Here is a 15,573-nt window from a genome sequence, read left to right as displayed (position 1 = left end):
TCGAATCGCGGTCCGATACGATGGATTCAGGCAGTCCATGCAGTCGCACGATCTCGCGGACATAAATCTCTGCGAGTTCGGCGGCGGTGGTCGTGGTCTTGATGGGGATTAAATGTACCATGGACGTCAAACGGCATACCACTACCCACAGGTAGTCGTATCCGTTGACTTGTGGGAACGGTCCCACGAAATCCATGGACATCGATATCCATGGTCGAACCGGAATCGGGAGCGTATGCAGCCATCCCGCTTGGAGATGGTTGCGCGGCTTAGACGTCTGACAGGTTCCGCAGGTAATGCAGAACTTGTCTACGTCTCGTCCCAATTTCGGCCACCAGAACCACCGACGGACGTACTCAGAAGTCTTCTGAGATCCAAAGTGCCTATCGTGGTGTGTGCCTGGTCAATCACCACCTCCGTTAGGAGGCGGCGCTTGATCAGCGTCCTGGGTACACAGAGAACCTCTTCATGTTGACGGTTCTTCGTGTATATCAGTCCGTCGCGTACTACGAAGGTCTTGAACTGGTCCGGGGACTCCAGTACCTTCCGAAAAGTATGGTCGTCCGAGTACCCAGCCTTCATCGCGGAGATGAAGTCCGTGTCCCGTTCAACCTTCTTTCGCAAGGATGGTCCATTGGTCAGTGACTCAGCAACCGTTGGGTTGCCATTCCTTGATGGTTCCTTCTGAACCGGCGTGGACGTGGGCTGGGCGGCGGACAATGCTGCTGCCTCAGCCTCGCGTTCGTGCTTGTTTCGACGAGTGGATGGGATGCTAGTCTTCCCATTCGCAACTCGAGAACACGGTTCGAGGGTAGGTCATCAAAGCGGGGTCCAGACGCACGTCCGCATTCACCATGTGGTGTATCGGAGTGACGTCGTCGGACGTGTCGTTCTCGTAGTATCGAGACAGGCAATCCGCTACCTTGTTCTTTCTTCCTTCGACATACGTGATGTCGTAGTCGAAGCGGGACATATACTCATACCATCGAACCTGGCGGTTTGACGGATTGGGTATCCCGTTGAAGAAAGTGAGGGCTTTGTGGTCCGTAATGATGTGAATCTTACGACCAAGCAACTTGTCTTCCCACTTGAGCAGGGCTTCCATTATTCCGAGTGCCTCCTGCTCATACGTTTTGTACGCGCGTTGAGCACTCGAGAATTTCTTGGACAGAAAGCCTGCAGGTCGACAAGTCTGCCATTCTGGTCCTTGACCGTACACGGCGCCTACTCCGAATAGTGAGGCGTCCGTGATCACCCAAATGGGTTCGTCGATCGAGGGGTCAATTGGCTTCAGTATGGGAGCCCGACTCACAAGTGCTTTGATTGATTCAAAGCATTTGTCGTGCAGTGCTCGCCATACGAATGCTCGGTCGTTATGGCACATGTCGGCCAGCGGGGACGTATAGCCACTTACCTCGGGCAGGAAATGCGCGACGTAGTTGACTAGTCCAAGAAACCGCTGTACCTCCTTGTACAACGAGGTGTCTGCCAGTTGCGGATGCGATCCATCTTGTCTCGATCGGCGTGCAGTCCTTGGTCGTCTATGAGATGACCAAGGCAGTCCATTCGCTTCGAGTACAAGTCGCATTTCGTCTGACTGAGGTATAGCTTGGCCTTCCTCAGTCGGTCGAACACAATACTGAGATGTTTCTCGTGTTCTTTAACCGAGTTGGAGAATACGAAGATGTCATCAAGGTAAACGTGGACGAAGCGTCCGATGCAATCTCTGAAGATCGCAGTCATTAGCGACTGGAATGTAGCAGGCGCGTTGCAGTCGCCTTGTTGCATTACCAGGCTAAGGAATGTGCCGTACGGTGTAGAAAACGCCGTCTTCCAGACGTCTTCTGCAACGATACGGATCTGCTCATATGCGTCGGACAGGTCGATTTTCGATCTGTACTTCGCTCGAGCCACGTCCATTCTGATCTGGTCCTGGTCGGGAAACGGTGTCACGTCCTTTCGGGTATTGTCATTACGCTGTCTTGCGTCAACGACAGTACGCAGTTTGCCCGACTTCTTTGCAATGCAAAGTAGCGGAGCGGCCTGCGACATTGATACTGGTTCCCACCATCCTGCATCTGAATACCGCTCAATCTTGTCGAGTAGCTGTGGTTTCATAGCATCCGGGCACTTGGGCAAGCGGTACTTGTACTGCTTGTCCTGGTCGATAAGCGGAATATAATGGTTCACCTCCCGGAATGGCGGCAATCCGGGAGGTGGAGGCTTCATTATATCCTCGCACTTCTTCAACCACTCCTCGCGCAGTGCGTTGAGTTGTGGATCTTCATTCAGGGACTGGCGTATCTCCTCGTCGACAAGGAAGTTACACACAGCTCTGTCAACCTCGTCGTTGGTTCCATACGGATCCAATCGACCGAGTTTGTCTCGCTTGGGCTGCTGCGATGAGTGAGGCATCGGTGGATTGTCCTCGCTCAGTCGTGGCAGTTTCGCTGTAAACTGATTTCCTCTGTTTACAGGCACCTTCCGCCGAGGCGTCACCACTTCTACTGTTAGATGTGGTGGCGGTCAGTCTGAAGCCTTCAATGTTGGGTTGTGTACCACCTGCGGCGCCGTAGGTGGTACCAACTTCTTCGTTGTTCTATCCACAATAGAAGCGACTTTTGGGTCGCTCCCTTCCCCCCTCAAGACCTTGTTTCCTTCTTCCGCATAGCGAGACAGGGGGGCTGCGCAGCGGTGGATCTCGCTACGCTGCCTTATTGTCTTGAGGTGGTAGCAGCACGTAAATGCGCCGCTACCCTGTCTTGACGATTGTTTCGGCGGTGTTCCCACACCTCAGCCTCCTGGACGGCGGTGTAGGCAGGGATGTCTACGCCGTCAATCCAGATCTTCCGCGTACGAAAGTCTAGGACCACGTTATGCGCATTGCAGAACGTGGTGCCTAGCACCATATCATACCGGTCGATGTCAACGACATCGACGTAGTTGACGTTGTTGACGGGGCCAACCGTAATCTTCAGCAGCGCACCATAGTTTATGGTGGTGCGACTGCCCTTCGTTCCAAGCTGCAGGTTGATCTGCTCCTTGAGATCAACCCTGTCAGCCTTGGACAGGTACGCCAATTCCGGTGATATAGTGTCGGTCGTGCACCCTGTGTCAAACAGAGTGTACGCCTTCACGCCATTGACGTCGACTTCCGCGCATAGTGTTCGCTGCGAGTCGGGGGCGCGCTTGGGCTGGTCTTTCGGATCCGACATTCGTCGAATCTTCGAGTCATATAGCCAGGCTGCCTTCATCGACCTCGCCGAGGGCATGACTTGCATGGCACACGAGCGCACGATGTCGGTCATTGCGGCATCGTACGACTGGTGGGCCAGCTGTTCATGGCGCTGTTGGGTCGACTGTTGTCGCTCAACCCGCATCGCACCCATCCACATTGAACCCATGTGGACGGTGTGTCCCTCTTCGTCATCTTCGCTACAATCGTCCACAGGAGAGTTTTCTCCTGGGTCATCGTATGCGTAGTCTCCGTAGTTGGACTGAGGGTGCTGGTCGGTTTCGATACCTGTCCTAGCATCCTCAGTGTCCACTGCGTTGACTTCTTCCCGTTCCGACGTCTCTTTGACCGGCTGGTCAGTCTGATGCATGGCGTCCGCATCGCTTTCTTCAGCGACGCGTCCGGCATGCATCTGGACCTTCTTTGGGTACGTCTTGCTGTAACCCCGTACGGACGACCATCGGTGGTCGTCTTGCCGGTTGGAGCAGGAGTCTTCTGGAACCTGCTGGCCGATCCGTCCATCTGGTTCCCAGACCTGAAGTTCGCGCCGTCCATCTGTGTGCCGTCTTGAATCGTGGTACAAAGGGTTTCTTCCCCTTGTTCAACGACTGACCACCGCCGGTATTCTTGTTACTGGTGGTGGCAGGCGTTGCTGCCTTCGTACTGGCACTACTACCATCCTTGGCGGTAGTTACCATACGTTGCAGCCACAGCGCCGATCCCGCTTTCTGAGATTGCTGGGCGTGCTCGTACTCATTGGTCTTCTCAATGATCTCCTGCAGCTCAGACCTCTCCGGTGTGAGCATGCAAGTGTTCCTGAGGTGGTTCTCGACGTCGCGGGGAAGGGCAGACATAAATTTGCCTTTCCACATGTACGGGCTTGGCTTCTCAGCCATACGTTCGCCATACCGAGTCAACCGGTCGATCAAGTCTATGGCACCGCCCTTCTGGGTGTATTTCGCGCCATAGAATGCTTCGGCCGCCTCGATCTCACCATCCCGTCAGATGTACCGCTCATGTAGTATCATTATTACATCGGCGAACATCCAGGCGGGCTGGTTCGGTTTCGTATAGTTTATGCTATGGATGTACCACATACTGGGCTCCCCAGTAAGTGAGTCGCCTAGCATGCGGAGCCTATCCGCGTCCATCCGCGGTCCTGTTACGCGGAGCGTCTGGAAGTACGAGAGGAGCTTGTAGAGCCACTCTTCGAACTTGTACAGATCGTCTTCGCCGCTCCAGGCCGCAGGGGTTTGAAGCTTAACGGATCGCAGGTACATGGGAGGGTCATCCATCGGTGGATCCCCTACCATGGTCTGGATCATGTTCCAGCACTTCTCCCTCAACCTTGCCAAGGGGTCTAACGCGGTTCGCGTGCGTGCTGGGGCGGTGCTTACGCTCTGAGGGTCCCGGCTCGTACCCATGTATGAGTACGCCTGGAATCTCCCATAGCCAACCCCGCCTTCTTTCGCCTTGGTTGGGTCGTTCCCGGAGTTAGAAGCGCTTGAGCCTCCAACTCCTGGTTCGAACACAACATTCGGTTTCTGGGGAACTGGCGGTATAGGTACCCCACTTGCTGTGTACCTATAACCGTCGTTCTCGGTCCTTGTTGCACCGCCGCCGGTTCTCGGTGGAGGTGCGGGACCCGGCATGTGAGGGGGCGGATCCTTTGATGGTACAGGTCCGTTCTTCGTCTGGAAGAACTCGTACCCCGGCCCCGATGTACGGTACGGAGACCTAGTGAATCCCGGTTCACCAGGTCTCGGTTTCCGTGGTTCTGTTGGTACGGGACCCGGGGTTGGGGGTGCTGCTTGGGCAGTGCCTCCTAGGGTACTGGCTAGCCGTTCCGCGGCTGCCATTCGCCTCGCGAATTCCGCGTCCGACTCGTTCTTTCCCTTGGGGAGGACCAAGTTTGCTGCTGCGAAACTCACGTTGGGATCCGCGTTGATATCCGGCCGTGCCGGTGTCGAGGTCGCCGCTGGGGGCGTCCTTGGCGGCGGTCGCTGCGTCGGTATATCATTCAACGACTCGTCTTCAGTTTCAACGGTCGTAGGCCTAGCCTTCCCCCATCCGCTGAACATGCTTTCTGCTTGTTCCGGCCTTTCACGCTCCTTGCCTTTGCTCATGGGCGGACTCAACTTCCGAGGCGACGAACTTGGTTCGTCTGTCTCGTTGTCGGCCTCCGTTCCCGATTCTCCTCCTGGCTTGTTCGGGATTCTTGCCTCGACGTAGTTGACCATTTCGTTCATGAAATCTTCAACTCCCGCGTTGAGATCCCTTCTTAGCTGGATGAACTTGGCCTCGGATTCACGCTGAAGAGCCTCGATAGCCTCCGTGTTGGCTGCTCCGAGTCTCTTAGCGTGGCCTCGAATCACCAGGATCATCGCCGATGCGCCCAACTGAGTCCCGCGATGGGACCCAGGCGAACCCTTCGGTTTGGCTGACGTCGAGCGTGCAGATTTACTGGCGCTGCTCGACTTCTTATCCTCAGGCGTTCGGACACGTCCGCTTCCTTCCGGACGTGCCGGAGATATCCTCGCTGAATGAGGTCTGGCTCCGCTGTCTGGTGACGCAACCAATCGTTCATCACTAAACACGCGAGCTCCTCTCGGCGATACTCTTGACGTGTAAGGTTGTTCATCTCGCTTCGGTAATCCACCCAATTGGGGTGGATCCACGGGCAAGTTAGCTCCTTTCGGAGAGGGGGACTCAGGTGCTTGGTCCGCCATTTTCTTTCTTGGTAGAAAGTGTCCGCGACTATCACGCGGTTGTTGCGATTTATATTTTGTAATGATGAAAGTTGTGATGGGGGTTGTTACGTAGCGTGCAGTTCCCTGATAGAGCGCCCTTCCGAGTGGAAGTTCGAGTTATCGAAGGACTGTAAAAAAGTGTAACGTTGCCTTACTCAATCCCGCAGATACAGTGCACCAATCTCCATTGAGAAGTGCGATGTATCCGGAGGACGACGAGTTAAAGGACTTGTCCTTCAACTCGCCGGGCGACGATCTATAAAGGTACGACGCCAAACACACGCAAACGTATATACATACATGCATATCAATCCAATAAGTCCATAACGGGATTACACACGTCCATACGGTAACGTCCCATTACAGCTGGGCCCAAGGACTCTTATTCAGATAGCACTTGATATTGGAGATGTGATGGTCCCATACTTTATACATATGATGTACCATATAGAGCACATATTTGCCATGGCACAGACCTTTGGGGACTACTGATCTCAGAGGCTGTAGGGGAATATCTGAATATACTGGGTTGTGGTGCCCAAGTACTCTTATTCAAATAGCACCTGACATTGGGCAGGTAAGTCGCCCATATGTTCCACATATCTTCTACCATAGATGACACAATTTTTGGAGCACACAGAACCATGGGGACCCAGGGTTCCTGTTGTCCTGTGAATATCCTGTGAATTTCCAGTAGTCCTTTTCAATGTATATCTAATTGTGGCTGAACTTGGAGTGCATAAATTATAGAAATATTACATAATGTGGTGCAATGGATGTAGAATGTGATGAGATTCTCCGTGACATGGGGATCACTGCTCAGAACATCTGTATAGGCCTACAGTATGGTGAAGCTCCAGTACCAGAATACCCAATAGGTTGAACTCAGAACAAACCTTATCTAAAAGGTGACAGTCAACACAATTGATCAACATTATTGTTCCCAGATATCAGACGAAGCATCTCACCTGTGTCACTATGTAGGTGATGGACGCCGGAGTCACAGAAGACATCGCATGCCAAGCTGCATTTCCCGTGGTTGAGTGGTGGCTCGTATCCCCTGCCACAGAACTCAGCAAGATAAAAACATGCTTTGTATGCCTTAGTGATAGCAGGATCAGCTTCTTGAGGTAAATACTGCATAGGCTCGCCTTTACCGTTAACAAAAGTGAATTGTTGAGAATGCCCCCAAATGGGTCCTGGTCATCATATTGCAAGTCCTTGTACAGAAAAATGGGCCAGTAAGCCTCTCATGCTGGAAACATAAAGTTTTGAGACAACAGCCTCCTTTCCATGCAAATTGCACTCACTTATCCTCTTCCCAATCCAGCTCACATGGACAGGGCAGCTGTCCAGTTATAACATGATCAAATCCCCTGCCTTTGTTGGTAGTTTTTGAGAGTGGTGGGGTCAAAGCCTCGCCAGCAGGGGTTATCCAATCAATTACCACCCGCTTCAGTGACAAAGTGTCAGATGTGCAGGTGCCGTCAATGCCCTGTTTGAGCTTGATGCATGTTCAACATTCAGCCTTGACCAATTGATCAATTACATAGAATGCAGCTTTACTACTCACCGGTTTAACCAACGAGGACAAATTGTCAGCAGCAGCTTCCAGGCGCTCCACCAGCTCAGGTATTGCTTCTCGAGGTAGCAGAAGAGCTTGTAGTAGCAAAGTTCTCTGTGGAACATTCACATAATGCCTCCATAAGTAGTACTCAAGGGCATCATGAACTGACCGCTGTACTTACTTCTCAGTAAGTTGATGTATGTCTGGCCGACCGTTGGGCCTGATCCACCACACGTTCTAAGATAGCCTCGACATCGCTATAGAGACTCGTTGTTCACCCAAAATGTTTTCCATGTCCAACCAGTGGGTCCAGTTGAGATCTACTGCTATGCCATTGAGGGTGATCATGATGGCGGGGAGCACTAGTAGCATATTGCAAGCAACTGAACAGACTCCCGACTTTTTGATGACACATTGGACAGGCATGATAAGTATGGTAAAGTCAGAGTGTGATAGATCAACTGAAAACAGGCTGAATTTAAGCCAGAGGTGTATGGTGGTTGGATGCTTGAGAGACATGTACTCCTCACTGGGATGGGCTCCCCATGCCTCAAGAGGCTGCTGCAATGCCTCTCATTGAGCATACTGAGCTCCCCAAAGAAGACAGGGTCTACATGGATGACTTGCACAACTGTGGTGTACTCAGTGCCTCCCAGCAGTCCCACCATCAGGGAAGTGATGTCAGGGCTTAGGTGGCTTGTGCTAGGTTTCTTTTGTATTAGTGGTATCATTGCGTGTGGAATTACGATCCCTGAGGTACGAAGGAATTGTTCTTATGACTGGAGAGAATGTAACACTTAGCATGGAGCCCAATGTGGCAGGTTTTTCCCACAGTGCATGTGACTGTTTGAGCACCAGATAACCAAAGATAAGTAACACTTACTATGCCATCATTAGCTGAGTTTCAAATTTCAGACTCCCAGACAACACTCCTTGCACCAACACACCCAAACAAATGCTGTGGCTGACAATTCCCCATGGACTTGGGGCTCCTGTAACGTCTAGCTTGGAGCCCAATATGGAAAGTGGTGAACATGGCATGTGACCTCACCAGCAGCACTGGGCTCCAATATAATCAATTGCTTTTTGCAACAGTAAGCACCCACAAATGGGTATGGCAAGCATATAGTCAACTTGTAGCCCTTGTTTCATAGAGTCTACAGTAATTTTGTTGGGTCCCAATAGTGGCTAGTTAGGCCAGAAAATGCACAATACAAAAGAAAACACAAGAGACTTTGCAGAATTCAAAGTGCTCATTTTTACCCTAGATATAGAGCACATGACCTGTACAGTATAGCCATGTGTGTCAGACATCATGAAAATGCTTTATGGTGCCATGACAGAGCTCCGAATGGGCAAGGTTGGCTAATTTGATGCTTGTACATAATATTATAGCTTACCTTCCATATATGGTAACATAATGTAAACATCACAGGCCTCATCAACATGCCATAGTACTCTATGAATATCTTATGGTTTATCTGCAATTTATGAACCACTAGACATTCACTTTATGGAGAATTACTGAATTTAGAAGGTTACTCACCATTTAGGGCAATGTGAGCTTTTGTGATACTTCTTGTGCAAAAGCCCTCCCACAACTTGCTTGAAATGTACATTTCCCTGGTTAACAGTGGCTAGACATCACTATCTTTGTATACATGTCTCTGTTGCACCAGAAAAGGCACAACGGCCACTGGGTCTAGCCAGTCACATGATCAATGACGTGGGGTCGCAGCACTCGCAGTGGTGTTTTATTGCTGTGAGTGCTGAGACCGCACGTCATTGATCATGTGACTGCGAAAAAGCGGTCAAAAGTGCGCAGAATATTCATTCTGAGGACAAAACCTACTGTTTTGGGCCCAGAGAAATTGTATAAATTCCCAATAAATTGGAAGGCCTTGGTGCAGCTATCTTAAAGTACTTCAAAGTCATAAAAGGTCAACAGTGTATCAATTACAGGTCCCACAGGGCTGCCAGTCAGCTTTCAAGCTACAGTAGTGACATTACCACATTGGGTGTTACCTGTAGTGACTCTATGATATCTTGGAGTGATTTGCCTGAAATTAGAGCACAATGTTTGGTGTTTTAGGATTCAGACAGTGTGATATTGAGGTATCCAGTGCATATGTGGCTTGGTGAGTATGTACATTTAACAATATCACTAGACATAGCCATGTGCTCCCAATATGTCTGAAATATATTCACAATCACAACACAGTAGTTCTACTATTTTCCCCAACAACTGCTTTATGTAGTACCCTTTCCCAATGAGTGTAGGAATGTATACTGTTCCAAGTGTTCTTGATACAGACAGACAGCTGATCAACACAATGATAGAGAAGATTACAAATGCCTATAGCTATGGAAAGATGCAAATTGGGTCACATAAACACTGATATACCCATATAGCACTGTGGTTCATGATCAGCAACTCTTAATGTCTCACAATAGCATACCAAGAATGGGACCCAGTACATATATAATGCATGTATGCTGTTTAATGATTCTCCATATGCCAGTTGCTTGAACTGATGCAGCCATGCACTCTACTCCATCATTTATACAGCATTTACTAGGCCACAAAGCATTGCCCAGTGTGTGATTTCCAATTGGGGGGCACCTGCCATAAGTAGTTATAAAGATAGCTCCTGCTTCACAGACCCTCTCATAATTTCCCTAGCCTTCATAGTTCCTTATGCTATGCATGGAACAAATCATGAACATGTGCAGGATATTCATTCTAGGCCACATGACCTCCTTGTATAGGCTCAGAAAAAGTCCAAACACCCCAGAAAGTCAGTGAAGTATTGATGAGTCACGTATAAGTGGTCATTGTGCTCACCCAAAGCTCTGGCAGCACTTACCATACTTTGATATGGGACTACAGCTAACTCATTTGAAGAGGTGCAAGATATCTGCAGATTGCCTGCTACAATGGAAGAAAAAATAGTGATGTTGATGATAAAATTCTTGTTTCCAGGTTCTTCCTCTCTATTGAATATTCATAGCTTCCTGTGACAGATCCCTCAGGTCATGAATTAGGGAATTTTGGCAGTAAGAAAGCTTTGATAATCTGTGGATGCCCTCATTTGGTAGCAATGTGGACTCCTTAGTGTAAATTGTGAGGCATCTTTTGAACAGTAGGTGCCTACCTAATGCATTTAGCAGATTTCTGTTAGTAACTTGTTATATATACCTGGATTGACAGTAACATGGAGTGATGTCAGGATAAGGGATGAGGAGAGGAATGCAGATGAGCATTCCATTATATCTAGAATATGTGACTTACTGTTTCTCCACAGCATGAGCCACAATTCATGAAGAGATATCATGAGTGTACCAAAATCAGCATGGTTGACATGAACAGATTCTAACATTGGGAGGTCTAGGCCAATGTAGTATCAATTTGTAGGGAAGTATGACTTACTCAGTTCAAATGATACAATTGTTTGTGATCATTGTCATTATTGAGTGACTAACAGTCCCTAGACAGATTCCATGATACAACAATCTCCCACTAGTAATGTAATATTATTGTTCAGTGTTTTGAGACAGTGCATTATGGTGACAGGGCAGCTCAAGGATCAGTTGGGCAAGAACAAGTCTGCAGCTACACATATCATTGGATAATGGCTGTATAGCAATACATTTCTGATGAAGAGATATGCACATTTGGGATTCAATGCTCTGCGTCTTGTGGTACTGCAATGAGGAATGAACTGAGCAATAATAATGGAAGCACCTCTGTTACTACTATAATACTTCTTGATGATTTCAATATGGCCTGCACAAGGTTATTGTTATTGTCACAGTTTGACAACTACTTGATAAAGCATGGAAGTTAGTGTCACAGACTAGGATATATCAATGCATTTGATAAGTGAGATTCAAGCAATAATTTTATGAGCCAGTAGACAAAATACATAGACAATACAACTGGGATCGTATTGCCATGCATGGCCCACTTCCCAGCAAGTCATATTTTGTGCCAGTATAGTTTCTCAGCCGCACTAGGCTAACAAACACATGGCACTGCATTGAATTGAGCATACACCATGATGCACTTGTTGTTGTCAATATGACAACCTCAGTAATCTGTGCATCATTGGTTGGAGCATAGCAATAAATGATCTGTCTTCTGGTTACTTATAAGAAGACAGGATGTGGCATAGGCAGGTCTTGTACAAATTTGGTTTCAGTCACTCAGGGTATTGCTTGGGTCAGGTGGTGGACAAGGAGAGAATTAGGTTAGAAATAACAGTGTATTGGACTAACTACAATGTACAGAGTACTGTAATTATTAGTTGTGGGTCAAGATAGATGTTTTGTGGAGCAAGTGTGTTGTCCATGAGCAAGTTGACCCTCCTTATATCCCTGTAGGTTGGCCTTGCTGAATCATCCTCACAATCACTGGCAAGAGTTGAACATTGTAGAATCCTTGTCTAGTAAGTACCAACTGTATTTTGAAGGCTGTCTAAAGTACTACATTACTGAAAGGGAACATTTGTCAACTTTACCACACTGCTATTGCAAAGTACTTTGAAGCAACTTCAGGATCACCATATAGCTGTTGAACTGTGAGAGAAACACAGCACAGACTATCTAATCAACAGTTGCCAGATTTCACCACTGGATTATTACTACAGAAGTCCATGGGTTGCATGGGTACATGGGTCAGATTTTGGCTACCCATACCCATACCCATGCATACCCATACCCATGACCCACATGGGTTATCCATACCCATGCAATGCACTACTGACTGCTCTTACTGTATTTGGCTGAAGGCTCTCAAGCCCCTGTATCTGCTGTGCTGTGGCGCTAAAAATACAATAAATACCCAAATTAATCCCAGTTATAGTTACAATGTCATAGACTGTATAGTTGCTGTGACTTGCCCATTAACTTGAGTGCTTATGGCACAATTCACAAAACAAAAGAACATACACATATGCCTTTGTGCACATGAGTGCACTCCTGTTCACCTTGTAAGTGACTCTTTTCAAGCCTACAGACTGGCCTTAGATTCCCTGACATCTGAAACCTGCTAGGGTGCGGCTTAGTAGGCAATGTCAGTGTACACTGTTTCTGCAGCAAAACTTACTTGTTTTGGGCCCCAAAAAGCCCAGTAAAATCGGATAATATCCCATAATTTCTGTGGCACATGCCTGAGCATATTAACAAGTGGAGAGAATTGTCCCATATGTTCATTCAGTGCTGGGACATCAACACATGCATGTTATGACAATATTGCCCCATTAAAAGCAGTTTTGTGCACATTCCAGACACTCAGCCTATGCACATGATCTACACAGGTCATATGCAATGTGTTTCAGATACAACAACCTATTCATATGTGGAGTCACTTTGTAATTGTCTACAGAGGTATGTGTAGTTCTCTGTTTTCTCGATTTTGAATATGTGGGCAAGCCATACTAGTTGTAGACTCTGAGGGCTCTATAAAGCATCAATTATCTACATACAGCAGGCATCATGGATGAATCCAATCTCACATAGTATTCCCTGGTTTTATCTGCATTTTCTGAGCCCAGATTGAGCAGGTGAATGAAAATTGCCATTTCTGGAAGGTCAGCCACCCCATATAGCCACAAGAGTGAACAATTGTGCCATTTGAACAGCATTGGATATATCATGGAAGGGTCTAAGAAGCAGGTACTAATTAATACACACGTAGTAATATCTGGTGGAGTACCCAATTTGGCATTTAATCCTGAATGGTACCTGCCATGTCAAATAAACAGTGGAGAATCTCAATATTTAGAGAGTATGGTTTTATGAGAGCAATATGGCTGATCTAAATATAGTAATATATCATGTGTATGTAGACAAAAAAAGAAAGTCGCAGCTAGCAAATGAGACTCAAAATTATCTCACAAGTATTTCTGAAGGTAGAAAACTTTTGTGTTCATGGGACTTATGAATGGAGACCATTACCATTGAGAGTAGGCATTACTGGAATACCCAGCAAAGGCAATAATGATTCCATGTGCAAGTCTTAATGTAAGTCTGTGTTCTTCACCACGACAGACAGTGTCCTATGTATATAGCAATTTATACAAGATGCACAATACATGGCAGCTTACTTACTAAATTGCAAAAACTTTCTCATGTATCTAAACCAATGGGATTGTACTGCCAGCCATGGCCCTCTCCCCAGCAAGTAAAGTGAATGTGGTGGTTCATAAATTGCAGATAAATCAGAAGATATTCATAGAGTACTATGGCATGTTGATGAAGTGTGTGATGTTTACAATATGTTACCATATATGGAAGGTAAGCTATAATACCATGTACAAGCATGAAATCAGCCAGTCTTGCCCATTCTCTCCTCTTTTATGGCACCATAAAGCAGTTTCATGATGTCTGAGACACATGGCTATACTGTGTGGATTGTGTGCTCCATATCTAAAATGAGCAGTTCAAATTCCGCAAAGTCTCTTGTGTTTTTTTTTGTATTGTGCATTTTCTGGCCTAACTAGCCACTATTGGGACCCAACAAAATTACTGTAGACTCTATGAAACAAGGGCTACAAGTTGACTATATGCTTGCCATACCCATTTGTGGGTGCTTACTGTTGCAAAAAGCAATTGATTATATTGGAGCCCAGTGCTGCTGGTGAGGTCACATGCCATGTTCACCACTTTCCATATTGGGCTCCAAGCTAGACGTTACAGGAGCCCCAAGTCCATGGGGAATTGTCAGCCACAGCATTTGTTTGGGTGTGTTGGTGCAAGGAGTGTTGTCTGGGAGTCTGAAATTTGAAACTCAGCTAATGATGGCATAGTAAGTGTTACTTATCTTTGGTTATCTGGTGCTCAAACAGTCACATGCACTGTGGGAAAAACCTGCCACATTGGGCTCCATGCTAAGTGTTACATTCTCTCCAGTCATAAGAATGATTCCTTCATACCTCAGGGATCATAACTGTGCATACAATTTCTCCCCTGGACTCATGTTGGCATTACTGCGCACTCACAAATTGGTTGCTGCCTGATGAAACACAGTACATCACCATCCTTGCTCACCACCTGTTTTCTTGCTCATGTGGCTGTCTTCTGACACTTGGAATCCAACTGTGCAATGGTGGCAACAACTACGCAAACAAGGACTGCTTTTCCCATGATTGAGGCACACATGCCCAGCCCACTGCAGCACTGCAAGATTTTGTCCTGATGACCCTCCAGCATGTCATAGACAGCAAGAAACTCCTGCTCAGGATGGAAGAGACCTTGTTGGAACAGTACAACTGTCTGCATTCTGCACATGAAAGTACAGCACTTCTTTGTTTTGGCTGACTAATGACAGGGCTGTTCAAGGACATCATTTTGGGTGAGGTGGGGTGAGAGTTCATTCTTTCAATCTCAACCGTCTCACATACATGGACAGTTATATGGACACCCTTCCGTAATGGGCCAATGGCCATGGAGGCAAGAACAGGAATTGGGTCAAGGTAGACTCTGAACATCTGACCATGAATAGCAGTCCACCCATGTCAACATCAGAGTCATGCCTGGTGCAGATGGCAAGCTGGCTTGGTTTGTCAACAAGATAAAATGGGATGTCAGTGCAACTGTGTTTCTCAATGCTGATCCTGATCTCACCTGCTCAATGATCAATGAGGCAGTAGACTCAATACTCACATGGCTCCACAATTGGAAGGTAGATGAGAACATAGTCATTGATAAGGTGCATGGCTACTGTGCTGTAGGTGCAGATGTGAATCATATTGGTGGCTAACAGCAATACCCCCCCTTTTTTTCTTGACACAAACAGAATTGCTCACCATTGGTAACATGCACCAGAGCAACTTCTGTTGTGTTGGGAACAAGAGCACTGGTTCAGTCAGTTGGATCTTCTTGTGGTCAGGAGAGGTTGGAGTTGACGAGCTTCTGCTTGCATTACTTGTCTGAGGGCACTTTGCAAGCCTCCCTTTCTCCATCTCTGTTTCATCCTCAATGTATTGGTTAGACAAGGGTGGTGGGGAATTAATTTGAGG

The 15,573-nt window shown here is 47.5% G+C and overlaps 2 protein-coding genes across 2 annotated transcripts; one reads left to right on the top strand and one right to left on the bottom strand.

Moving 5' to 3' along the window:
- Nucleotides 1-6,823: 6,823 nt before the first annotated feature.
- On the bottom strand, nucleotides 6,824-7,978 carry B0H18DRAFT_958319 (uncharacterized protein; the record flags this gene model as incomplete). Its single annotated transcript, XM_048042681.1, has 6 exons — nucleotides 6,824-6,886; nucleotides 6,954-7,122; nucleotides 7,296-7,489; nucleotides 7,559-7,644; nucleotides 7,734-7,772; nucleotides 7,831-7,978. The coding sequence occupies 6 exons, from the start codon at nucleotides 7,976-7,978 to the stop codon at nucleotides 6,824-6,826; spliced, it is 699 nt and encodes a 232-aa protein (XP_047888424.1).
- A 7,105-nt stretch (nucleotides 7,979-15,083) lies between these two features.
- Nucleotides 15,084-15,487, top strand: B0H18DRAFT_958318 (uncharacterized protein; the record flags this gene model as incomplete). Its single annotated transcript, XM_048042680.1, has 2 exons — nucleotides 15,084-15,285; nucleotides 15,351-15,487. 2 exons carry the CDS (start codon nucleotides 15,084-15,086, stop codon nucleotides 15,485-15,487), a joined length of 339 nt encoding a protein of 112 aa, XP_047888423.1.
- Nucleotides 15,488-15,573: the final 86 nt, after the last annotated feature.

This window comes from Fomitopsis serialis (genome assembly GCF_022376445.1).
Source record: "Fomitopsis serialis strain Sig1Antser10 chromosome Unknown B0H18scaffold_100, whole genome shotgun sequence".
NCBI classification, from domain to species: Eukaryota; Fungi; Basidiomycota; class Agaricomycetes; order Polyporales; family Fomitopsidaceae; genus Fomitopsis; species Fomitopsis serialis.
This window is presented reverse-complemented; position numbering and strand designations above follow the sequence as displayed.